The sequence below is a fragment of the Ooceraea biroi genome, chromosome 6 (assembly GCF_003672135.1).
Source record: "Ooceraea biroi isolate clonal line C1 chromosome 6, Obir_v5.4, whole genome shotgun sequence".
Classification (NCBI taxonomy): Eukaryota; Metazoa; Arthropoda; class Insecta; order Hymenoptera; family Formicidae; genus Ooceraea; species Ooceraea biroi.
The window spans coordinates 4,722,245-4,746,410 of NC_039511.1; the positions used below are offsets into that span (position 1 = coordinate 4,722,245).

At 40.7% G+C, this 24,166-nt stretch overlaps 5 protein-coding genes across 17 annotated transcripts in view; 3 read left to right on the forward strand and 2 right to left on the reverse strand.

Annotated features, from left to right (window-relative positions):
- The window catches only part of LOC105281864 (homeobox protein extradenticle), a 46,752-nt gene extending 42,733 nt beyond the window's left edge, over positions 1 to 4,019 (reverse strand). For 6 of the 9 annotated variants that reach the window (XM_026970055.1, XM_026970054.1, XM_011343441.3 and 3 more), the window contains exons 1-2: positions 1,932 to 4,018; positions 344 to 417 (exon numbers count right to left, since the gene is read on the reverse strand). In XM_026970055.1, the coding sequence (XP_026825856.1) occupies positions 344 to 417; positions 1,932 to 2,164 (307 nt within the window). In that variant the 5' untranslated portion in view covers positions 2,165 to 4,018. Of the gene's footprint in view, positions 1 to 343; positions 418 to 1,931 lie in introns of all 9 variants that reach the window. The other 3 variants (XM_011343423.3, XM_011343432.3, XM_011343446.3) reach the window with 2 other exon arrangements.
- A 1,400-nt stretch (positions 4,020 to 5,419) lies between these two features.
- Positions 5,420 to 11,667, forward strand: LOC105281905 (egalitarian protein homolog). Its single transcript, XM_011343483.3, has 8 exons — positions 5,420 to 5,525; positions 6,046 to 6,167; positions 6,278 to 6,474; positions 6,570 to 8,065; positions 8,182 to 8,262; positions 8,341 to 8,585; positions 8,695 to 9,080; positions 9,211 to 11,667. Exons 4-8 carry the CDS (start codon positions 6,647 to 6,649, stop codon positions 9,576 to 9,578), a joined length of 2,499 nt encoding a protein of 832 aa, XP_011341785.1. The 5' UTR covers positions 5,420 to 5,525; positions 6,046 to 6,167; positions 6,278 to 6,474; positions 6,570 to 6,646; the 3' UTR covers positions 9,579 to 11,667.
- Positions 11,668 to 12,419: 752 nt separating this feature from the next.
- LOC105281915 lies at positions 12,420 to 14,376 on the forward strand. Its single transcript, XM_026970444.1, is given in 8 exon segments — positions 12,420 to 12,952; positions 13,035 to 13,332; positions 13,463 to 13,543; positions 13,637 to 13,881; positions 13,991 to 14,122; positions 14,124 to 14,287; positions 14,290 to 14,335; positions 14,337 to 14,376. Coding segments are annotated over 8 exon segments (1,230 nt in total). The 5' UTR covers positions 12,420 to 12,728.
- Positions 14,377 to 14,798: 422 nt separating this feature from the next.
- On the forward strand, positions 14,799 to 17,657 carry LOC105281951 (methionyl-tRNA formyltransferase, mitochondrial). The gene is made up of 6 exons (XM_011343548.3): positions 14,799 to 15,154; positions 15,264 to 15,461; positions 15,542 to 15,664; positions 15,960 to 16,138; positions 16,242 to 16,436; positions 16,614 to 17,657. Exons 1-6 carry the CDS (start codon positions 14,928 to 14,930, stop codon positions 16,793 to 16,795), a joined length of 1,104 nt encoding a protein of 367 aa, XP_011341850.2. The 5' UTR covers positions 14,799 to 14,927; the 3' UTR covers positions 16,796 to 17,657.
- LOC105281926 (PHD finger protein 14) lies at positions 16,776 to 23,408 on the reverse strand. Of its 5 annotated transcripts, none has more exons than XM_011343529.3 (14): positions 23,132 to 23,408; positions 21,703 to 21,867; positions 21,253 to 21,489; positions 20,963 to 21,174; positions 20,740 to 20,894; positions 20,368 to 20,642; positions 19,840 to 20,295; positions 19,474 to 19,762; positions 19,142 to 19,364; positions 18,860 to 19,041; positions 18,628 to 18,766; positions 18,297 to 18,550; positions 18,095 to 18,203; positions 16,776 to 17,464 (listed from the first exon to the last, which is right to left on the reverse strand). In XM_011343529.3, exons 1-14 carry the CDS (start codon positions 23,172 to 23,174, stop codon positions 17,444 to 17,446), a joined length of 2,760 nt encoding a protein of 919 aa, XP_011341831.1. In that variant the 5' UTR covers positions 23,175 to 23,408; the 3' UTR covers positions 16,776 to 17,443. The 5 variants fall into 5 exon arrangements, with proteins under 5 accessions (XP_011341831.1, XP_011341823.1, XP_011341814.1 ...); XM_011343521.3 differs by having other exon boundaries at positions 19,474 to 19,768; positions 21,253 to 21,486; positions 23,132 to 23,407; XM_011343512.3 differs by having other exon boundaries at positions 19,474 to 19,768; positions 23,132 to 23,407.
- Between the last annotated feature and the right edge of the window lie 758 nt (positions 23,409 to 24,166).

Genomic DNA, 24,166 nt, shown 5'->3' on the forward strand with positions numbered 1-24,166 from the left:
ACGGGGAAATGGAATGAAACTCCACTGGTGCGCAGATATAATCAATGACGCTGCAGAAATAATAATGTATCCTCGCAACATTCGATTTCCGCGTCGCGTGAAACATATACATACATGCATACACGGTTACGTACGATCTGGTTTTGTCGACTCGATACGAGCGAGATTCGTTGGAATCTCTGGTCTCTGTGGAAAGGCACGTTGCGAGCGCGGACGCATCGCAACCGAAATTGACTCATTTAAAAATTCCATTCATTCGTTAGCGCGGCACGAAATGTTGCGAGTCGTTCGCACGTGAACTCTAACGATTCGAGCAGGGAAAAAGAGCGAACAAATCACTCACCTGTCTTCTCCTTGATTTCGCAGAGAACGGAAAACAGAGCAGGCTTCATTCTATGGCAGTTCAAGGTGTGTTTCCTGCAAGCATGGCAAACAGACGCGTGCGAATTAATTGAAACGTATCGCCGATGAAAATCGTGTGCAAAACTGAAGAATCATGCAACAGAAACCGATAATACGTGATACAGATTGTGAAAATTGATTTGAATTAAAAACACAGAAGGATGAGACGCGTCCGAGTCGTCCTGCATTATTGTGCTATTGTGCCAAATTATGCTCAAATTATACTTATCGTCATTAAGATTAGCGGCTCGGTGCTAATAAAAGCATTAACTTAATTCGGGACGGCGTTTAAGTGGCTAGTATTTAGCGCACGCGGCGAAATTACGAGAGCACTCTCTGCCGCTGCGCCATTCTAAAACACACGTATATTCGTGGGAGGCACATCTGGTATTCTTTGTGGGCGCACCGAACATGCGGACGCATGTTAACTTTGCTTAATAAGTTAACGCACACGCGAGGCGGTCAGGTGTATGCGTGAGCTTACAGTCAGCCAGATGCCTGTGTGCCTAGACGATACGGCTGGACGCAAGGTGCTCGAGTCCGCGTGTCATCGAGCGTTATTTTATTTACTTTTAACACTCTGTGACAGAGAGCGCGCCTTCCGTTTACTTGCCGCGCCGATCGATAGATCGTAGATCCAGATAAAGGTCTCGCAGCCCGCGTCTTTCGATGTCAAATTAGCGTAAACAGATAAAGGGGATGTGTACACCGACACATATTATATACATAAGATAAATTGGGCTGATTAACGCGCTAATGAGTAACGCGCGCGCGAGCAATTCGTGTAAGTACACACGGATAAGCCGCGCGTAGCTAGTGGATTATCATTCATCGTCGTCGAATACCTCGCGTTTCACGAGACGTGTAATTAATTGACTGCAAAGGAAACGTACGCTCCATATATTCGATAATTAAAATTTTTAATTTTACAAGGCGCAAGGAGAAAACGGACATGGAGACGCCGCTCCTCGCGCGCGACACCGTGCGAGCCGACGAGGAGGAGCAACACGCGCCGGATATACCTCCGCGACCCGTGCGCGGTTTAATGCGCTTCCATGAAATTATCCCGTAATCCGAAACTCGAAATAAAACCGCGTGCACCGTATTTTATACGCGAACATCATCTTGGTTTTATGGGAATTTCATTTACACAGTACTTCCCGGATAACGAATCGACCTCGTAAATCGAGAGTACTATTAAATCTTTAATTCGCGACGGTTAACGAGCCATAAACGTAACTTCTACTTCAACGTATCATCGCCGGCGCGAAAATAATCGCACGGCAATTAAACGTCACGTCACTAATGCAGTCGGAACACAAACGTACGTCGCGCGTCCCGAGTGTACGAGTATCGATACTCACGCCTCCGAATCTTTCGAAGTTCACGTGAACGTTAGGGACAGAGCAGACAAACGGTGAAGCTGCGCAGAGGAAAGGGGCCGAATGACTCCGAGACACATTAACAGACGCATCTCGCGCGCAAGCACATTAAAAAATGGCGGAGCGAAAAGGAGCCTGTGCGTGTACCTCGCTTGCGCCTCGTCCAGGCTCTGATCCGTGATGTTCATGATCTGCTGCAGGATCTCGCCGATGTCCTGTTTCCTCGCCTCGACTGCCTGGTCCGGGCCCTGGGCCGCGGTGCCGTCGACAGGACCCATGCTCCCGTAGCCAGCGGTGTTCTGCGCCGTCTGGCCCTGGTTCCCACCCATCAGACCCACACCTGATCCTCCGTGTTGCAGCATCCTGCCAGTCTCATCCATCAACCGGACTCGCTGCTCCGCTCTCGGCGCTGATCAGCCGGCCACCGTGCTCGCGCGCGTGGGGCTGTGTCGCGTATGTTTACGTGTACTCCGACCCGCCGCGCGCCGCCGAAAACGAACGACCGACCGACGGAACGCACTCGCGTCGGCACTGCTGCTGTGCACGCACCTACGCGTTTGCTCGTATACCAGGTGTCGCGGAAGAACGCGCGACAAAGTCGAACGGATTCGTGCTGCTCACGGCCGTGAGTTCGATCCCGCGCACGGTACCGAGCGCGATGCACCGGAAGTGCCGTTGACTTCTTGCTCGTGGCGATGCTCGCACGTGCGTCTATCTCTCTTCTCCTCCCTCTTCCAGACCGCAACCTCGGGCAATCGGCATCCGCATACAAAAGCCCGTGAGACGTGCGTTGCACACTTGCAAAAATATACTCTGTCTCCTTCCGTCTGGCTTTCTCTCTATCTCTCTCACACACACACACTCGATCTCTGTCGCCTCGAATACCTCGTGACTTCACGCACCGCTGCCTCGCGCAGCAATTCCCGAAACGCGTGGCGCAAACGCCCTTGGAGGTTATGCTGCCGCCGTGGTCTTTGTCCCTCTGAACGTATCGTTCGGCAGTCTTGACTCTCCGTTTCGTTTCTGTCTTTCTTGCTCTCGCCCCGGTCTCTGTCACTCTCGCGCGCCTCACTCGCTCTCGCGTCGCGCGCTTACCTTCCACCCTCCGATCTTGCGTCTTCGTCCGTTCCTTCCACTATTCCGCTTATGCGACTTATGCACTCGCGCCTTTTAATTATCGGTTTCTAAAATCTGGTATACATAATATAGAGCAAGCTGAAACTGTTGTCTTCAGCGGCCTTAAACTTTGACGGATTGTCGGATTTTACGTATACGCGGTTGTGTCGAGACGGTCGGCGTCGCGCCCGGCCCGCACTCCTCCCCTCGTCAAGACGTCTTCACTATGTGTGTATATATACCTATGTGTGTATATATATATATATAATTATATCTCTCCTTTCTCTCTCTCTCTCTCTCTTTATCACTTCCTTGTTGGTTTCTTTCGTTACGGCAGAGGAAGATCAGCGTCGCTTTCCAGAACCATTCGCGTCGCGGCGTCACACTCGAGATCCTCCGTCTTTACTAGGAAACGAAGACGCGCGCGGACCGACCGTTTCCGTCGCTCTTCTCGCTACTCTCGGTCGCTCGAGCGACTGCTACGCTGCCGCGGCTCGCGGGCGTACATGCGCGTCGGTGTGCCTCGGATACTCTCGCGTACGCCAATCGGGCGGCCATAACAGCCGCCGTGGCCAATCAAAGCCTCTCATGCATCTGCCTCGCGCGTCGGCCGTCGCGTCTCTTCCTTTCCCTCTCGGAACGAGTCGTTGTGCGCGTGCGCACTCGGCTTATTTACGACGTGACCTCGACGCTCGCCGCCGCGATCTCATAACCTCCTCCACGTCCGCGATCGTGCGGACGACATCGTTCCAGACAATAACCGCCCGCTTCTCGACGATGCTCGGGCAATACGTCGTCCCTTAACGTAGACCAAACCCGCTCTCGGGACTAACGCGCGGCACACTACGTCTTTGTTGCGAACCTGACACAGCCAAACTCCGCCCACTTTCTCTCTCTCTGTCGCGATCGTTTTGATCTTTTTGCCGCGCGATGTTTCGACCCGTTTGTACCGTTGGCCAGCGGAACCCGATCGAGACGATCGCCGAGGAGGGCTCATGGATCGCGATGACGTGCGTCGCGCGAAAACTTATCGTTAAACCGAAAAGAGTTTATGCGTACGAACAAATCGTAAATTACGGATCCGTGCGCAGGCTTTGCACGCGCAAGATGGCCGCCGTTGGAGAGCGGCCATCCCTGGAAAGCGGGAAACGTAAATCAAATGCGCGGCATGGCGCATACTACCGAGCCCGGTTTTTGAACTCGTGCATACATAATAGTAACGTGGATTTTGTATCAGAATCATGTAATATATGAACGCTGAGTTAAACACTTGAAAATATTAATGCGTTATGTATTATTTTAATCAGATACAATTAAACTTTACTGTTCAACTTAATTTGTGTTACATAATGTTAAATGTTTTAAACGATTCAAATGCTTTGACTTTATCCGATTAAAATTATATTTGCGAGATAATTATAGTAAACATAACATGGAAATAGAAATTTGTCTAATATGCTATTGAGTGCTGTTATAAATATAAACTTCTTCTGATCTGTTATTTTTGCACTATATAAAAATAAAATTCTGACACATTACTGAATTGTATTACATAAAAATAAAACTGTGTCTGATTTGCCATTGAGTCGTACTATTACCTCCTGTTTCACAGATAGTAAAGACTCATAGCGGAATTCTGTGGAGCTATTACTGCATAAAAGGGATCCTGGAAGTCTGTTTTATCGATGAAATATATGAATTCTAATTCTCACCTTATTGGTTGTGGAATGAGAGAGAGAGAGAGAGAGAGATAAATCTTTTCCGGTTCTTCTTCTATTTTTACATGAATCGAATGCTAATACTTATGAGAATGCCGCTGATATGGAAAGTGAATTTTTGTAATAAAAGCGCACCGTTATCGTCAGCATAGGGTGGGTACGTTATCTTTGAAGTTTGTCGAGAGTCTTAAGGGGATGCTGGAGTTGCTAGTAAACTATTTTTTCACTATAGTGATGGTAATTGCAGTTTCGAAAATTCTCTTTATTGCTTGTGCAGAATAAAAAATCCTTTTCCACAAATGAAGTATAGATAGAAAGAAAGTCCTCTCTACAGGACTTTATACTCAAAATGGAAAAAAGTTAGAAAAGACAAATGCAAGTTTTTAACTTTTTTCCATTTTGAATATAAAGTCCTGTAGAGCGGGCTTTCTTTCTATCTATACTTCATTTGTGGAAAAGGATTTTTTATTCTGCACAAGCAATAAAGAGAATTTTCGAAACTGCAATTACCATCGCTATAGTGAAAAAATAGTTCACTAGCAACTCCAGCTTCCCCTTTAATAGCTCTAGGAAATCTTGGCAGATGTCGCAGAAGCGCTTCGCTCCAAAATCAAACGTTCTTTTTATTTTTATGTGGAACAATTCGCAAATGCTTCTTTCAAAGTCATTATCCAATAACGTAACGATGCTTTGAGAGAAAGGAATAATATCCAGATTCATTGTTCCATTTTCAGAATTTTGTAATTTAAAGTCGGTGTATCGGCCGACCGAATACGCCGACAATTCTCCCTCTGGCGGTGTTTTTCCCAAGCGAAAATTCATTGACAAGGCTGGGTATGCTCCGAGATATGTTACGTGTTGCACCGCATTGGGGTTAACTGCGATTCTGTCGTGCATCACTGCTAAGGTACACCGCAATATTTCTTCGGCGAAGTGCTCGATACGATAAGCAACACAGCTGGAACAAGATCGCGGAAACGGCTTGAAGTCGCCCGAGAGTCACAGGAATCGTTCGCCGTTTCGCTCGTTCGTTTGCCCCGCTGCTATGCGAGCACTGTTTGACCCATAAAAATCGCACTGTCTAGAAATATGCGGCTTTTTCACAACCTTCGCGCGCTCCTAATGAGATGCGAATTTTACGAGATTTATTCCTTAAGACCATTAATCTCTCACGATGTCCATTCTAGCGCGTGAATATTGTTGCACGACGATTCAGACGATGCGAAAAGCATATGCCTCGAGTATGACACGCGATATGACACTTGTTTGCATCTCGCGTGAATGATTTTATAATTTCGACTGTGAGCAATTTTGGCGCTAATTTCTACAAGATATTCGCACTCGTCGAGTTAGATCGTGCGTCAGAAGATTTCTTAATGTTCTTTAGCTTAAACTGATCCTATTAACATCATTCATGTTATTCATAGGAGGGGGAGGAGGAGGAAGATCTTATAATGTATCGTTTCTGAAAGGTATACAGAAACGATCAATAATGACTGAAGGGAGACTGTAATTATTGTAATGTAATTTTACCCACATCGGGATTAAGGTAACTATTATAACATTTCGATGGCACACGGCGAATACTATTCTCAGCGTATACTATTTGCAAAATAATATTTCATGCATCGTTTCTTTTCTTCTTTTTTTTTCGCTTAGATCTGCCTTTTCCTCCATTATGCTGGTTATGAGATTCTTCAATTCAATTGGAAATCGCTCAATCTTAAAAAACACCATATCTACCAAACAGCATCGGCGAATTATTGATATATTTTTCGTACAGACATAAATAAAAAAAATGGTGATAACTTAGTGATGCATCTATATATCTTTGATACTTCAATTTTACTATGACAGTGAGTATATCATCGCCAAGAATTTTTAGTTTCAATTTTTGGAAACAATAATTGCTCTAACAATTTTAAAAAATTGCTTGCATTACCTGTTTTAGAAAGCATCTTGACATATTTTGAAGAAGTTGTGATAAGTATAAATATTCCTTGACGGTGCAATTATATATATACAAAGATGGATAGCTCGGAGTATGAAATGGTCAGGAATATGACTCTTCTCTTCTTCTTTGAACGGTTGATGGACAAAGGCGGTCCACGGACATTGCATGACCTGAGTTGCCAATTCGGGGCGAAGGGCTTCACGAAGGAGATGCGTCAGATAGCGGGAGGATCGCAAAGTGGCCTTAAGAAATTTCTAGCGCAATATCCGTCGCTGTTCTTGATCGACGGTGATTACGTGTCCGTCAATACGCTCCAGACGGTCGTGGAAGAGGAGAGTGGAAGTAAATCGGGTAAACGCGACTATGCCCGCGAAGCCGTGGAATACTTTACAAATAAGCTGTTGCAGTACGGAGTAGGCACCGAAGTTCCCATCAAGAGCCTCCTGGGCCATCGATCGCAAGCCTCGCCGGAAGTCAGACACATATCCGGTCAACACTACAAGGAATTTCGTGATTTTCTTTTAAAGTACCCGGACGCGTTCGTAATCAGTGAGGATAATGTAATATTGAAGCAATACGAAGGCATGAAGCCGGAACCCTTCCACGAATTAGAACCGGACATTCCGATAGACCCGGACGTTACGGCGAAGCTGTTGGACTTCTTCTGCGCGTGCATCGAGCAGAAGGGTCCGATTCTCATAGACCAGTTGTTCAGTATGGTCAATGATAAATTCACCCACGAGAGTTGGACGAGCATATTCAAAACGCCGCAGGATTTGTCTACCTTCATAAAGATGTTCCCGGATGCGTTTCACGTGCAGACCAATCTGGTCACGTTGATAAGCCGACCAAAGTCTTCGGTGACGGAACCAGCGGTTGCGAAAGCGAAGCAGACAAGCGAAGCAGGCAATCAACGAAGTCAGAGCAACAGCGTGACGAACGCCGTGCCGATTATACCGCCGAGCAGGATCCAGTTCTCTCAGTCGCCCCCAAGCCAGTCGGAAAGTGCCTGCCTGAATAATACCACGTCTCAGTCGAATTCGCAGCAGAATGCGTACACGTTGCCTGTCGAAAGCAATAACAATAACTCGCCACCCGTGAGTTTGCAGCAGCAGAGCCTCAAGCAGAGGTTCAATACGATCGTTATGAGGACTCTGGCGGACAACACGGAGCGGGATCGCAGTCTGCAGACTGCACAGATGGGTGACGCGTGGAAGTTGAAAGTGCTGCAACAGACCAGGGTGATAGCGACTCCGCGAGAAAGTGCTCAAATTGTAGAGGATATAATAAATCCTCGCAAGCCTCCCCCCGACGGCAAGGTGGTCGTATCCTTCGACTGCGAGGGCATAAATCTCGGTGTCAAGGGACAGTTGACTCTCGTGCAGGTTGGTACGATGAGCGGCCAAGCGTACGTGTTTGATTTATTCACATGTCCGAGTCTCGTTCAGGCTGGAGGTCTCCAAAAGCTGTTGGAACATAAAAATGTTATTAAGGTAAGGACTTGATATAACGAAATACGTATGAGATGTAATTCATTATTTAGTTGCAGCAATTATTAAAACATTATTAATTGTATCAATTATAAAACTGCAGTTATTTACTTTTGCAGGTGATTCATGATTGTAGAAATGACAGTGTCAATCTGTACAATCAGTATAAAATTACGTTGACGAACGTTTTTGATACACAGGTATTTAATGTTTATCTTTTATATAAAATAATATTATATATCCAATCCAATTAAATGAAATTGTAATATCTGGCATAGGCTGCGCACGCAGTGCTTCAGTTTCAAGAAACGGGAAAACCTGTGTACAAAGTTAAAAACGTTAATCTGAACACTTTGTGTGACCATTATGGTGCTCCGTGTAATCCACTTAAAGAACAATTGAAAAATATTTATCGCAAAGATCAACGCTATTGGTCCCGGCGGCCTATGACTCGTGATATGCTAATTTACGCGAGCAGCGATGTTTTGTGCCTTGTACCTCAAGTTTATAATGCCATGTCTAGGTATGACTATAGTCACTGATTATTTATGAACAATAATTACTTTAATAATTGTAAATTAAGATAAAAATATCGAACAATTTCTCTAATAACTTGTATATGTTATTGACAGACTTATAAAGCCGGAAATGCAAGGTCTGTTTGCAGAGTTGTGCGAAGAACAAATTCAAATGCACATAAGACCGGTAGAGGTAAAAGCGCGTAAGAAACAGCGAAAGGTCGAGACCGAAGTGGCAGATCTGAAAAAGAGGATGGAAGAAGCGACGAGTAAAAATATCGTGCTAAGCAATCGTGAGATTCGGCTTCTCCGATACCTGGATCTTACCGAAGATGAAAAAGAGAAGCTCAAAGGAAGTTATAAAGTTGCGCGGAAATTGGAGAAGCTGGAGAACATGGGTCAAGATAAAGCTGATAGTAGCGATGATGATGATGATGATAAAACGGACGATCCCGAGTATCAGAGTTTAGAAAGTTATACCTCGGAAAATTCTCATTCTGGTAAAATGATTTAAAATTATTAAAAATTTTGTTTTTGTTTTTTATAATAAGAATTATTTTTTTAATGCAAACTTGTTATAATTATATGTATATATAATGTATGTTTCCTAATGTTAATTACAACTTCTAGGTGGTATATTGTCGCCACGAAGTGCTGATACTCCGAGCTTGACCGAGTCGATGCAAATGATGGATGAAATACTATCGGATGGTCATATGGACAAATTGGAAAAGATCGAGAAGCTGGAAGCTATACTCTCGGCTGTTACTAGCTCCGCGACTGACCAACTTTCTGCCAACAACGTAGATGCGTCACCTACGAAATGCGCGTGCACGTGTCAGGGCGATAAGACCGACAGCCCACGTACAAACCGCCAGGCTACCGTGACTAACGTGGCTTGTCAAACGCTTAGCACTGGTGATATAGTAATTACTAGAATCTTCGTCAGCGAAGAGGAGAAAGAGAGAGTAAGATTGCAGAATTCGCCAAAAAAGTAGGTATTACAGCCGCTGTGAAGGTAGTCGAAGATTTCTTTTTGCCATTTATAGATTTTTTATACAAAAAATGAGGAATGCATAAAAGGGGAAGAAGTAGTTGAAATTGATATCTATTTTACGTAATTTAACGAGATTCATCGAGCAGAGAACTGGCGAAATTCACAACGTATGCTTTTTGGCATCTGCGCCCTTAAAAGTGTCTTAAACGAATAGGCCTTGTTATACACGCCTTTCCAGATCTGACTGTATAATGAACAGATTCTTGGAGAAAGGTTATTAATTTTTATACGAGGTTGTATTGTACGTTTATTATTCGCGCCTAAAGATTATCTTTCTTTTACTTCTTCAAGAAAGACCAAATCTTGTTGAATAATGTAAGTGCGGACAAGATTTTGATTGACCGCAGAATAACAATTTTGCCAATCGCAATATACAGTGTTTTATGTTTGAGACTGGAAATTAAATTGCGAAGGAAGGAAAAACGTGTAAAGCTATACTTTAGGCAAAGCGTATATACATTTGTTGATAGAAAAATCCCGTTCAAAAATTGTTTACGTAAGAATAACGATTGGTGGACGCTTTTATATAACAGCGTTATGGAAATAACAGAATGCATATCATTGCGAAACGAAATTTTTTATGAGTGAAGTACTGCATTAAAATCGCTGACTCTTGTGTTTTGTACGGCCTACTCTCTTAGCGTCACTTGCCAAAAGAGACGGATCATCGGCAGTAAATAGAGTGACTAACGGCGTCTATTTAACAAGCAAACGCTTTTCCCCACGGGATATAAGCTTATGCACGCGAAATAAACTCACACAGACCTCTTCCTTACATCGATTAAACACAAATATATAACTTATTTTCGTATATGCTAGCTATACAAGTGCCAAGTTAATATAAAGTATGTACAATATAAACGAATTAAGAAATAGATACATTTTATATGTCTATTTAAGTATGTGCTTGAATATTTACGCTCTCGCACTTCCAATGAATAATTATGATCAAATAGTTCTAAATAAGATCGACGTATTGCTCGTCGCATCACGTAGATCTATGCATCCATACACTCATAATAGCATATCATATCATTAATAATGTAAACTGCCAGTATCTAGCCAAGTGACAATTTCAAAAGATCGAAATAATTCATTACCATCCTAGATCACAGGTGCTTTTAGTGCAATACTTTACACACGAATAAAAGTACATGTTAATATATTTACTATCAATTGCATAATCTTTTTTGACATGTACTAAAGAGCAAAAATTATTATGAGAATAGCTGAAAGAAAAATTATGTAGATAGAACATTGACGCATTCTCATTATTTACTATCACTCAGAAGGGTATGAGGCTCAACTAGGATCAAATTATTCGACTGTCTCGTACGCCATTCATAAAGTATGCCAGGAACTGTTGTAGTATGTTCTGGACAATCTGCATGAATTGTTTTAATCTAATCAAAATGTCGCGTTAGTAATAATTTAAAAAAAAACTGTTAGTAATAATTTTACAAAATTGAGATTCTTGAGAATGAAACAGTACATCAGGTGTTCCTTATAGTATTTTGACGTAGATAATATATACATCTTGACATTATAATTGGGGAGGAAAGTAATATGGAGATAATAATTGTGTAAGAATTCCTTTTTAGAGAATGCATAATCGCATTGCTATTAGAAAGTGCAATTTAGTTCATCGCGCCAAATGTATAGGAATACATTTGGCAATCTAAATTATATTGTTCGGTGGCAGCTATTTGCATGTTATGTTATTTAAAATTAGGGCAACCCTGATTACATTTATTAACATAAATGATTCTCGATATACCGAAATTTCAGTTACAAAATATTGCGTTATTTAAATAATATATGTAAAACAATCTATGAATAGAATTTTGTGTACAAATGTAAAATGAGCATCCTCAGATTCGAGTTTAATTCTACTCGCATTAAAGTTCTTGGGTTCTTTACATTCCTTTTAATTCTCGAAAACATGCAATATGTAATACAAATTCCTATAAATATATATTAGATGTACATTTATAAATTAAACAATAATAAAGATTTCTGTATATCGACAATCATTCATATTTTTATCCCTTACACTCGTATATTAATTATAAAGCACAATAATGATATAAAGTATGTGAGACTATTGCGATTTTTAATTCAATTTAATTACTGTTAACTTAAATTATTTGTTACTTGTTTATTAAAAAGGTGTTGATCATCCAAATATTTGCGTTAACGAGTAATGAATATTTTTAATGGAAATCTGCTGCAAAACTGAATGTATTTTAAATCAGATGACTGCAAAGGATTGACAGAAGAATTGTACAGTATTTTCTACGCGGTAATCTAGTTTGTGGGTTTATTCATTAGTTTGTTATTGTTCACCCTGGTTTTCAGAAAAGAAAATGTTTCAATGCCATTTCCGTATATTTATTACTATATATCGCATTTTCTTTTCTAATTATCTGGGTAAATCGATTCAAGCGAGCGATATATGTTAAAGATGAACTACAGTTTGTCATTTGAATTATTTTATAACGGATTCATATCATTGTATGGTAATTATATAAATATATATATATTATATTATATATATACACTAAACAAGGAACATTACAAAAATATTTATACGAAAGAATGCTGATTCATATAATTATTAACAATGACTAATTCGTTGCATATACTAGATGCGAAATAAAATCTAAAACAAAATGTACGTAATAAAGAATATTACAAAGGAAGATTTATGCATATCATTTATTCTTAATTTATAGCTTTCTTTTTTTCGTTTTGTACTGATTGGATTGGATATCTTTAAGTTCCCATCTTGGTGTTTATGACGTTGAGGCAAGGATTGAAACTGTAAAATTCCTGCACTCTGCAACATTAGTTTCCACTTTTTCTCCACAAAAATAATATTTTCTATATATTAAACCGCTAATGTTATTAACTTCCTAAATTTTGTTTATACAATTATAAAGTGTCTTGAGAAGAAATATGCATATTATAGCTTAATAGTAGTTAGTAGACCACGGACGAAAAAGATAAGATCGTGAGTATGAATGTATCGTGTCTCGATAGCGCATGTGTTAATAATAATCGCAGATTTTTTATATAAAAACATAATAATATGCTAAGTATCAACTTGTCAACGCGTGTAATAAAAGGATGCACGTACTTTCTTACAACATTCAAGAGAAACAGAAAGTTGCGAGAGGTAACCTCTTTCGCGTATTGTCATCATGTTCGAAAGAGGCAACTTCACTCGAGTCCAACCGGCGGTCCGTCGAACGTGTTATTTTTCAGGACAGACAATTTCTCTGTCGAGAGCTTACGAAGTATGTCTAATGAATAGTAAGTACTTAATTTTATATAAAAGAAACTTTGCATAGACCATGTCCAGTGTGAAGTATTTATAAAATGTTCTACTTATTAGCAATCGAAGTGACGCGTGGGATTTGGAAGTGCTGGAGCAGACCAGGGTGATAGCGACTCCAGGAGAAAGTGCTCAAATTATAAAGGATATAATAAATCCTCGCAAGCCTCCCTCCGATGGCAAGGTAGTCGTATCCTTCGACTGCGAGGGCATAAATCTTGGTATCAAGGGACAGTTGACTCTTGTCCAGGTTGGTACGATGAGCGGCCAAGCGTACGTGTTTGATTTATTCACATGTCCAAGTCTCATTCAGGCTGGAGGTCTCCAAAAGCTGTTGGAACATAAAAATGTTCTTAAGGCAAGGATTTGATATGACAAAATATGTATGAGATATAATACATTATTTAGTTGTACCATTATTTATTATTACCATTATTAAAACATTATAATTGCATCAGTTATAAAACTACAATTTTTTATTTTTGTAGGTGATTCATGATTGTACTAATGACAGTATCAATCTGTACAATCAGTATAAAATTACGTTGACAAACGTTTTTGATACACAGGTATTTATTTGTATCTTTTATTACTAATCCTTTATATAAAATAATATTATACACATCCATTCCAATTATATGAAATTGTAATATCTGGCGTAGGCTGCGCACGCAGTGCTTCAGTTTCAAGAAACGGGAAAACCTGTGTACAAAGTTAAAAACGTTAATCTGAACACTTTGTGTGACCATTATGGTGCTCCGTGTAATCCACTTAAAGAAAAAGTGAAAAATATTTATCGCAAAGATCAACGCTATTGGTCCCGGCGGCCTATGACTCGTGTTATGCTAATTTATGCAAGCAGCGATGTTTTGTGCCTTGTACCTCAAGTTTATAATACCATGTCTAGGTATGACTATAGTCACTGATTATTTATGAATAATAATTACTTTAATAATTGTAAATTAAGATAAAAATATCGGAAACTTTCTCTAATAACTTGTATATGTTATTGACAGACTTATAAAGCCGGAAATGCAAGGTCTTTTTGCAGAGTTGTGCGAAGAACAAATTCAAATGCACATAAGACCGGAAGAGATAAAAGCGCGTAAGAAACAGCGAATGCTCGAGACCGAAGCGGCAGATCTGATAAAGAATGGAAAAAGCGACGAGTAAAAATATCGTGCTAAGCAATTGTGAAAGTCGGCTTCCCCGGTACCTGGAGCTTGCTGAAGATGAGAAAGAGAAGCTCAAAGGAAGTTATAAAGTTGCGCGGAAATTAGAGGAGCTGGGGAACATGGGTCAAGATAAAGCTAATGTAGCGATAATGATAAAACGGACAATCTTGATTATCAAAATTTAGAGTTATACTTTGGAAAATTCCCATTCTGGTAAAATGCTTTAAAATTATTTGAAATTATGTTTTTGTTTTTTATAATAAGAATTATTTCTTTAATGCGAACTTTGTTGCATTTATGTATAATGTATTGTTTCTAATATTAATTGCAATTTTTAGGTGGCATATTGACTGACAACCGTACAAACCGGCTACTGTTACTAACGTGATTTATCAAATGCTTAGCACTGGTGATATCGTAATTTAAATTCTTTTTAATTCTTCCAAACTCTATGCAGTGTGTAATACAAATTTCTATAAATATATAATATTTTATATGTATATTTATAAATTAAACAATAAAGATTATTTCTTCAGAATAGGCACAGAATTAATTTACCCGCCTAATCCATGTCTGCCACCGATATATTACTAGACTGCTAACTCTGCTAACTCCCTACATTTTGTATAAAGTGAAGATATATTTCCCGAAGAAAGATGCTAGTGGACCATAATGGATAGAAAAGACGAGAGTAGTGAGAAATGTATGAGTATCATCGCGTTTCGGTAGCGCATGTGTTAATAATATTCGCAGAGTTTTTACATAAAAACATAATAATATGCTAAGTATCAACTTGTCAACGCGTGTAATAAAAGGATGCTCGTACTTTCTTACAACATTCAAGAGAAACAGAAAGTCGCGAGAGGTAACCTCTTTCGCGCACTGTGCTCATCACGTTCGAAAGAGGCAACTTCACTCGAGTACAACCGGCGGTCCGTGGAACGTGTTATTTTTCGGAACAGACAATTTCTCTGTCGAGAGCTTGCGGAGTTTGTATGACGAATAGTTAGTACTTATTCTTCTCTTTCTCAATGTTTTACAACTGTTTCTTATAAAAGACTGCATGGATCACGTCCAATGGATGGTGAAGTGTATTTATAAAATTTCTACTTAGCAGAGCCAAGAAATTGCACCGATTAGAAGTTGTGTCGGTGTACAAAGAGAAAAAGAATGCCGTTGTACGTTATGCGGAGGAGAAAGGAATCATTGTTAATAGGTGGCCCCTCGAGAGGACCTTGGAAGATTTTCACATTGGCATAGTTGTCTCCTTTGGTCACCTGATACCATCAAATATCATAAATTCCTTTCCACTGTAAGTTATTTTACTCCATTTTTATTTATTTATTTTAAACAAAAGTTGCATTATCGATATACATACGTCATTTGTTGCAGCGGCATGTTGAATGTCCATGCTAGTCTGCTACCACGATGGAGGGGAGCAGCTCCAATAATTTATTCCTTAATCAATGGTGACACGCAGACGGGAATCACGATCATGAGAATAATGCCAAAAAAGTAGAGCCTTTACTTGTAAAAGTTTGTCTTTTCATATGCGACATTGTTGAGACCCGAGTAATGAGGTGCCAGAAAGTGACACGTGATATAGATTCATGCAAGCTCAATTGATGCCGTGATAGGGAAAACTTTCACACGTATCATTTCACATTTTTTGGCTTTTTCATCGAGAATGTAATAACAAATATTACGAGCCTCGTGAAGGGTGAATATATTGCAGTTTTAATATCACCTGGGACTCCAGCACTCGGGTTATTAGATTGATAATCCTTCATTACTTGCTCGTTAATTTCAGATTTGATATTGGAGACATAGTGACGCAAGAGAGACTCGATATTCACGCCGACGAAACACTGCCAGAATTGCACGCAAAGCTGGCGAGGATGGGTGCGAACGTTTTGCTTGACGTGATAGGGAAATTGCCGCAGGTATTATCATCCGCGAGGCCTCAGGAGACAGCGGGCATAACGTATGGTAACTTATCTTTATCGTTGTGCTAAAATAACATAATCAGTATTTTCAAACGCTTTTCCTAATATATTTTTATTGATGACACTCTAATGGCGGCACGTTACAGCACCTAAGATTACATCGAAGATCTCTTTGGTAAAATGGAGCTCAATGACGGCGCGGAATGTGTACGATCTGCATCGCGGTCTTTTAGGATTATACCCGCTGACCACTAGGTTCAAAAACAAAACAATAAAATTGTTCGACGTTCGCCAAGCACCGGAACCGGCTCGTGCAACAAATCCGGAGAGCGAAGTAGCAGGTTAATTTTTATTAATTTATTAATTCTCTCCTGAACGATTAAACACGATTACATCAAATCCAAGCAAAATCCTCACTTTGTCCCTAAGAATGGTTTATGTGAAAATATAATGGTTACATAATATTTCTAAATAACTCGTGTACTTGCGTTATCAATCTGAAAAAGTCTCTCTTTCAGGTTTGGTGAGATTTGATAGGAAAAACAAAGTGCTAATTGTGACGTGTAAAGGTCCGAGTTGGATCTCGATAGAGAAGGTAGTATTGGCAGGTCATTCGGCAATGGATGCGACGGACTTTAGAAACGGATTTATGCAGGGCGAAATGAAAGAAAACAGATTTATTTTTTTCGGAGCGACGTAATATATAATTCCAGTGTTGCTTCCATCTCTGACACCGTAAAACCTTTTTTTGTAAATCTATGAGAGTTTCATCCAGGAACAGAGATACGGTCATGAAAATTTTTATTCACTATAATAGTAAAATTTAACTTAGAATGTACAAAAATTGTAATATTAACGCAACGATGTTATCATGATTTTATCATGCGGTAAAATGTTGCTCGTTACATGTCAATATGTCCTTCCTAAATATTGTTTGAAAATCGTTTTTGCTCATTCTAGAATTTGTAATTTTGCATTTTAAACAATCTCTTTTTGTCCCATGCGAAAATATTTTTTGTATATTCTTATCTTCTACTATTATAATTTATGCTTAATATCTTCGCTAAACAGAATCACTACGAAACTACAGAGCGTTACAAAAAAGTCCGTAAACGAAATCATAGGAAATAAGTAGCGTGAATTTTACGTCAAGATTCAAATAAACCATTGTTTTCAAGTGGAATCTGTAATAGTGGCTTTTACAGAGTTCGTGTTTTGAATTACAGAAAAAGTTGCTGTCTTTCCTACGTGTGTTGTTGTATATATCTTACAAAAAAACATAATGACACAGAATGCCTCGTTTATGTGAACGCAGAGAATTGTAGCTGCAGATAGAAAATTGTTGATATTAAGTCTCAGTTTCAGAGGCCTGAAATGAAAGAAATATTTTTACTATAAAAAAATCTCTTTCTTTTATTTACATTTAATGTGCCAGTATATATCCCCATTGACAATATTAAGCGGAAGACGAAATGTGCAGTTCAGAATACTTCAATGTATCATTCTAGTACATTGCTGCAAAGTAACATCAAATAAATAAAGATAAATATAATTTTAGTAAATTAATAAATATAATTTTCCATCAGACTAAAAGCTTTCCGTTCCCATTTCCCTGTAATATTAACTTTTGCCTTTCTCATGAGACGGCGTTTCTCGTTTAATACACCTCGTTATTAAATCAGATCGTTTAATTACTCGTATACATCTCAGATCAAGGTACTTTGTATTTTGTCCCATATCTACTGCTTATTGTCTCCGTAAGCGTGAGTGTCAGTTATTCTGATTTATTTCATTCATTCTACTAAAAACCTATTATACGCTGGGTAGAAAAATAAAAAGGAATGGCTATCTAAAAAGAAAAATAGTTCCTCCATCAGAGCTATTTATTAAGGGGCTTTTCCCTATGTATCTATGTGCATATATAGACAAAATAGAAAGTACATCGATCTAGCGTTCAAAAATATTGGCGTTTACGAACAGTAAAAATTTATGAACTTACACTAGGATCGCAGTCGGCACAGTGCCACGAATAGCCTCTCCGTTTCGGAGACTTTTTCACTGGAGGATCTAAGCACGTAAAGTGATAGCACTTCTTACATTCGTCGCACCTGTAACAAACACGGTTAAATTACATGACACAAAAGATCGTTATGATCAATCGCTCGATCAATCGCAATTACACGGGCACAAGTGTAACTCACATAACGAGATTTTGGTTAGTGCCGGGAGTATCACAGACGTTGCATTGCGTCATAAGGTCCGTATCTTTCCCTTTTTTCGCTCCCGTCGAGAGTCGACCGCTGCTGTTCACGTTTACCGGCGGCACAACGTTAGCAGCCGGGGGCGGCACGGGTGGCGGTGGCAACGTGATCTCGGTGCTCGTCGAGGTAGCCACGAACATTTGTGGACTTGACTCCGAAGCTGCGTCACCTTCCGGCCGTGGAATCGGTTTTATCTGCATAAATATGACTCGATACTAGCACATTCCTACGGAAATATATATAATAATAAAATAAAGCAACGAGTACTTGCCTTTATCGTGATCCTCCTGTGAACTTCCGGTTGGCTTTGGACTTCGGGATTTTCTACATCTAAACTTTTCCTTTTGTGCTTCCGTTTCCTCTGTTTCACTCCGGTTATCGGATCCGGAGAGTACCTCTTGTGCTTTTCCCTAATAAATTACATCATGTTTATGCGTCACGTGTCTCGTATTTTCGAAAGCTCAATTTATTATTCAATTTCATTTATTCTCTTTTTTACGTACCTCCTCCTCTTTTTTCCGCTTTTCTGCGGGACAGATTCCGTCCCATCTGCCGAAGCTACCATATACTCCGGGGAACCTTCTCTTATGGTGATATTGTTGACGGACTGTTGATTGTACATCGATTCAGCTGCCTGCACAGGTTCCACGGTCGACGGTTGCGGGCCTATCGGTTTAATAGTTAGCTGTGGATGCAAAGACGACATATTTATTTACGCGTACGCTAATATCACGAAGTCAAATCTTTGTACTTCATTCATACGGTAACGAGATAAGTATAAGTACTTTCGGTGTTGTGTGCGTGTCGGGGGCGGTAACGTTTGTCACGTTGCTGGCAGAATTCTTCGACGTGGTGGGCGTGCTTGGCGTCGCAGGTGCCTGCACCTCCTGCGTCGGTGTGAGCGTTGAATTAACGTCGTCCTTACAGTGTCTTAACTTGCGCGGCGCCGACGTGTCCACACGTTCCACCTCCGATCCCGACGACTCCTTGTCGCATTCCGAACATTGCCTGTTCAGATTGTAAATATGCAAAATAAAAAAAATTAGAAAAAATTAGAAAAAAATTATAAAGTGTTCCAAATGTCGAATTATGATTTCTATAATTTCGCATCACGCACCATCCCATCTGCCTCGTCTTCTTCGGCATCCGAGTCAGGGGCGGGCTCAAGCAGGAGAGGTGGTAATGCAAGTGGCACGTGTCGCACTTCGCAAGAAGATGTTGATTGGAGGACCGTCTGCAGATGCCGCACTGGTGCCGCACCGTCGCGAGCTCGCTCTTGTGATTCTGCTCCTGCTGCGCCTGGCTGCTGAGTACCCTACCCTCGCGTATACCCTCGGCGCCCTTACCCACGGGCAGTGGGAATCCGACGCCCATCTTGAGAGCGGCCGCCGTGGGCACGCCTAGTCCTGTACCTGGCAAAAAGGCGCACCGTGTCTCTCCGCGTTGCTTGAGAATTCGTTTAGGGAGAAAGGCAAGAACTCACCTAACGTGGGTGCTATCCTCGGCTTGGCCAAATCGGCGATCGACGGCAGGGGCTTCACGTAACCGGCGCTTTTAAGTACTTGGTGATACTGTTCGATCTTTTCCTTCAACGTCACGTTCACTCTAATCTGCTCCTCGTTATCCTTCATTACCTCGTCGTACTTTCTGTCCAGTCGTTGCTGCTCGTTCAGCAATTGCGAGTTAATATCGAGGAGCTCTTGCAGCCGCCTCTTCATAGACGTTACCCGCAGGTTGCGGTCCAGGTAGTAGCCAATGAACTCTACGCTAAAGGCGGGAGCGATGTGCCACTTTTTTCTCACATCGACCAACGCCACCAGTTGAGACTCCTGCGCTTCCAACGCGGCCGTGTCCACACCCATCAGCTCGGCTTTCCTCGCCAATTGACGACAAGCGGACGCAGATGTAGTCAGCAAACGTGGCATCTTCTGCGTGGGAACTGTGACCGATGCGTAGATTAGAAATATACTTCACATCGTATGAATATCCAAGAAGAAAAATTGCTTTATACCCCATGGAGGTGGACGTGACGCCTTGTGAGCGAGATACTTGTGTCTGTGTTTCGCCAGCTTCCTTTGAATTCTACGTTGCTCGTCCGAGTCCAAGTGATTAGGCTGTTTCAACATCTGCTGCCGGTACTGTGCACGTAACTGCAAAGCCAGCCAGTTACGCCTACGCCTACGAACGAGGGACTTGTCAGAATGTAATTTACAGTGCGCGTAAAACGGATCGGCCTGATCGACCTCCTCGCTGTGCGCCTCGGACAGTAAACCCTCCCTTTGCGCGCTGCAAAAAACAAAGAAAAAGATTTCGTACTTTATATCCGTGACACAAACTCTCGCGAATACTCGGTAAAAAGTCTACGGTCTAGCAAAAGTATTACCAGGTCACGTGAAAATACGTGTGACACATTCCAGCGTCGCATTCAATGCACACACCTGTGCGCGCGAACCGCGAATCCTCGCACAGGGAGCACGTCTTGGCGCCCCACTTGCTGTACGCCATCTCGAACAGCGTCACGCTCGACAAACGATCGACCTGAGGCGAGGGATAATCCCACATGTAATTACGGGACACGTGCTGCGGTGTACGCAAGATCTACTTACTTCGCCAAAAGCAACACCGGGCACATAAAGAGCGCAGACCAGGTGAACCCACTTTCCGACATCCGTCTCCTTAAAAATCCCACCCTTATTGGGACAGAGCTCGCACGATGGGTCTTCGATGCCTGCACTGCAAGCTTCGCAGAACCACGGTGCCGATTGACACAAGGAGTCGGTACTCGAGAAACTCTCTACGTCGGACACACCGTAGCAGCCTGCAATTTGACGTTTGCTCACAAACGTGCGTGCAGCGGGCTTAAACAAATGCACATATCTTTCAAATTAATGCGTACCTTCGTGAACACTGACTCCACAACCGTCGCACTCAACAATCTCGTTTATGTCATCACTCCTATCGCCTAAGCAACCACAGCAAATCAGCATTTTGTTTAGTTTCTCATCGAGGGGAGCGCCTTTCAAAGCTTGCTGACGAGCCTGCTCAATTACGTCTCCCACAGTTAAGCCGGCATTATCTTTTCCACCCAATAGCGGATCTGCCAGTGAATCGTCAGATTCCTCAGACGCATCTTCTTATAGAAAAAAAAACACCATACTTTGTACAGTTGTCACAAATTCATACAGGATTTATAGGCAAATACATTTCTTTACTAGTCTATTAAATTTTTTTTACAACACTGATATTTTATAGTTTTGTAGTATATATATGATCAAGTCTTATCTATATTTTGCGACTTTCTTAAGATAGTAGCACGTAAAACAGTACCACATAACACGAATAGTACCTCTGCCGACGTCATTAGAATCCACTGAATCATCGTCAGATTCCTCGCAATGATCCTCAATTCGGAAATCACTGTCGTCTGAACTCTCACCCAAATCAAAGTCGAGCAAAGACTGCTGCGCTGATTCGACCGGTTTCACCCTTCTCTTTTTAGGATCCCTCTCGACTGTAAATTTAATTAATTTTCTACAGATGCAACTCGACTATATTTTATTAAAAAAATATATCCCCGTCATTGCTGCATATAGGTACAGGAAAAACAATGTGTAACAATATCTATCAATAATACTCAAAAGCAAATAGAAATAAAGCAAAATAACAGTTTTGCAGAGAATAATGTACAAACAATCATAGGTTATGTTTGCACTCGATTTTAAAACGTACATGTGCTGGACATGATGCTTTTTAATAAAGTTTTTCAAGATTTTTATCGAAATCCGAGTATTTTTCAGCCGCACAGATTGTCAATATCCCGCGATTTTTATCATTGCCGCACAAACAAAATAAATTTTAAAAGCCTCCCATTACACGTCAAGCACACATCAAGCAAGTCGCTTGTAATACACACGTACATTACATACACATTTCACACGTCACTCGCGGTCCCACCGGCATCATGTTAGGTTAATTTTACGTATCAGTAAGCGTGATTACGATAATAATAAAGCACTCGGTTATCATTACAATCGCATATTCACAAAAGCCAGACTGAATTGTTATAGTCATAATGCAATTGCCAATGTATAGATCTAATAATAAATTAATTACAATAATAAATGGTAATGACAGAAACGAGTAATTACATGACAATAGAACACAATAATACACAAGTACAATACATATTTACTACACATGTGTCAGTAAATTACAATGTAATTAACATATGCATTAATCAGCAAATGGATTAACCAACACTTATAATATATAATAAATAGTTTTTACTATAATTGCAATATAGTTATGATGGTACATTGAACAGTAGAATAATTTCCAAGTGCAACAAAAGTACAGCAAGTACAACAAAAAAAGTACGATGACTGGATTTTTAAATGTAACAAATACATCACAGAAACAGCTAAATATTAAATAACATTATAATATTCGACATAAAATTGGAAACCTGTACAGAAAAAAAAGGCATCTGCATGTGTAAAAAGAACAAAGTGTACACATATACGTTCAAACTATTCAATCTCTTCAGCTTTGGCATATCGTTCCTCTTAGATGTAACTCTGGTTGTTACTCGGCTTCTACGTACGGTGTCAGAGAATGTAAAAAATCAATTTCTGATCGCGTTTGCAATCTATCCACAAGTCGACTTGAAATCGATGAGACAGCGGAAGCTCGTACTCACAATTAATCACGATTCTCTCGGCGAGTGAACCGACGGCGCTATGCGGGGAACGCTGCAGATTTCAGTGAGAACTTACTCATCGTTTTGTACAAGAATCCGACATCGTCCTCCTGCGACATGTCTCGGCACTGCGGGTCCTATGCACGAGTGCGGCTTCTTTCGTGTCGACGGACGGATATGACGGCCGGACGGATATATTGCGTTCCCCGATCGATACCCTCGAGGACTCGAGGATCCGCTCGACTCGTAGATTCGAGCAGATCGAGACTCGCGGCGTATCCAGCGCAGAAGCGCGTTATTTTATCGCCCGGTGTTGTCGTCCTGTCCGCGGATGCGTCCGACTCGTATCTGCGGGCGGCGCTGATGCGCCATGATGCATTCACGAGAGTCCTTCCGCGGGAAGTTCAACTTCTCGACTCGTCGATGCGCGAGAGAAATTTCGGCCAAGTAGCACTTCCCATACAGCACGAAAAGATTTCAGAAATATTTCAGAAGTATTTCATCTGACAGATCTCAGAAAGCATCTCATAAACATTGCAAAATGTTTCTGCAACAGTTATGAGACAACTCCGGAATAGCAAAATGTCCGCGACACTTGCATTCAAAACCTTATAGAAAGGTTGCTGAAAGGTATAGATCAATCTGCAACCTTTCTGAAATATTGCCGAAAGATTATTAAAATAGCTGAAATCTTTTTGATATATTACTAAAGGTTAATTGAAATAATTTTGAAACTTTCCTATGATGTTGCACACAAATTACAAAGCTCTTATTAAAATAAATTGAAAATACTTCAGAAATTATATTTAAATTTATTATACGAGTATCAGAAGATTGCAAATACTAAAAAGTTATAATAAAAATTATATATAAAATGTATTTATTATTTTTATTGTACGTTTTTATTTAATATTTGCAATCTAATTAATATAATAAATATGATTTCTGAAATATGCTTAATGAAAAAAATACATAATATATATAAGATGTATGTAGATATACACATACATAGCTAAACCAAGTATTCACCAAGTTTCCCTTTAAAAAGCGTGAATTGTTGGCACATTGACAAAGAGCCATTCTTATATTATATATTTTCCTTTTTCTTCCT

Bases quoted from the DNA above. Each gene is read 5' to 3' on its own strand.
- LOC105281905 (XM_011343483.3), top strand. From the start codon at position 6,647: ATGGATAGCTCGGAGTATGAAATGGTCAGGAATATGACTCTTCTCTTC. The intron at 8,066-8,181 runs GTAAGGACTTGA...TTACTTTTGCAG, and splicing joins AACATAAAAATGTTATTAAG to GTGATTCATGATTGTAGAAA. The intron at 9,081-9,210 runs GTAAAATGATTT...TACAACTTCTAG, and splicing joins CTCGGAAAATTCTCATTCTG to GTGGTATATTGTCGCCACGA.
- LOC105281951 (XM_011343548.3), top strand. From the start codon at position 14,928: ATGCTAAGTATCAACTTGTCAACGCGTGTAATAAAAGGATGCTCGTAC. The intron at 15,462-15,541 runs GTAAGTTATTTT...CATTTGTTGCAG, and splicing joins ATCATAAATTCCTTTCCACT to CGGCATGTTGAATGTCCATG. The intron at 16,139-16,241 runs GTAACTTATCTT...GGCACGTTACAG, and splicing joins GACAGCGGGCATAACGTATG to CACCTAAGATTACATCGAAG.
- LOC105281926 (XM_011343512.3), bottom strand. From the start codon at position 23,174: ATGTCGCAGGAGGACGATGTCGGATTCTTGTACAAAACGATGA. The intron at 21,175-21,252 runs GTACGCATTAAT...GTCAAATTGCAG, and splicing joins TGGAGTCAGTGTTCACGAAG to GCTGCTACGGTGTGTCCGAC. The intron at 19,042-19,141 runs GTACTTATACTT...TTGCATCCACAG, and splicing joins ACACGCACACAACACCGAAA to CTAACTATTAAACCGATAGG.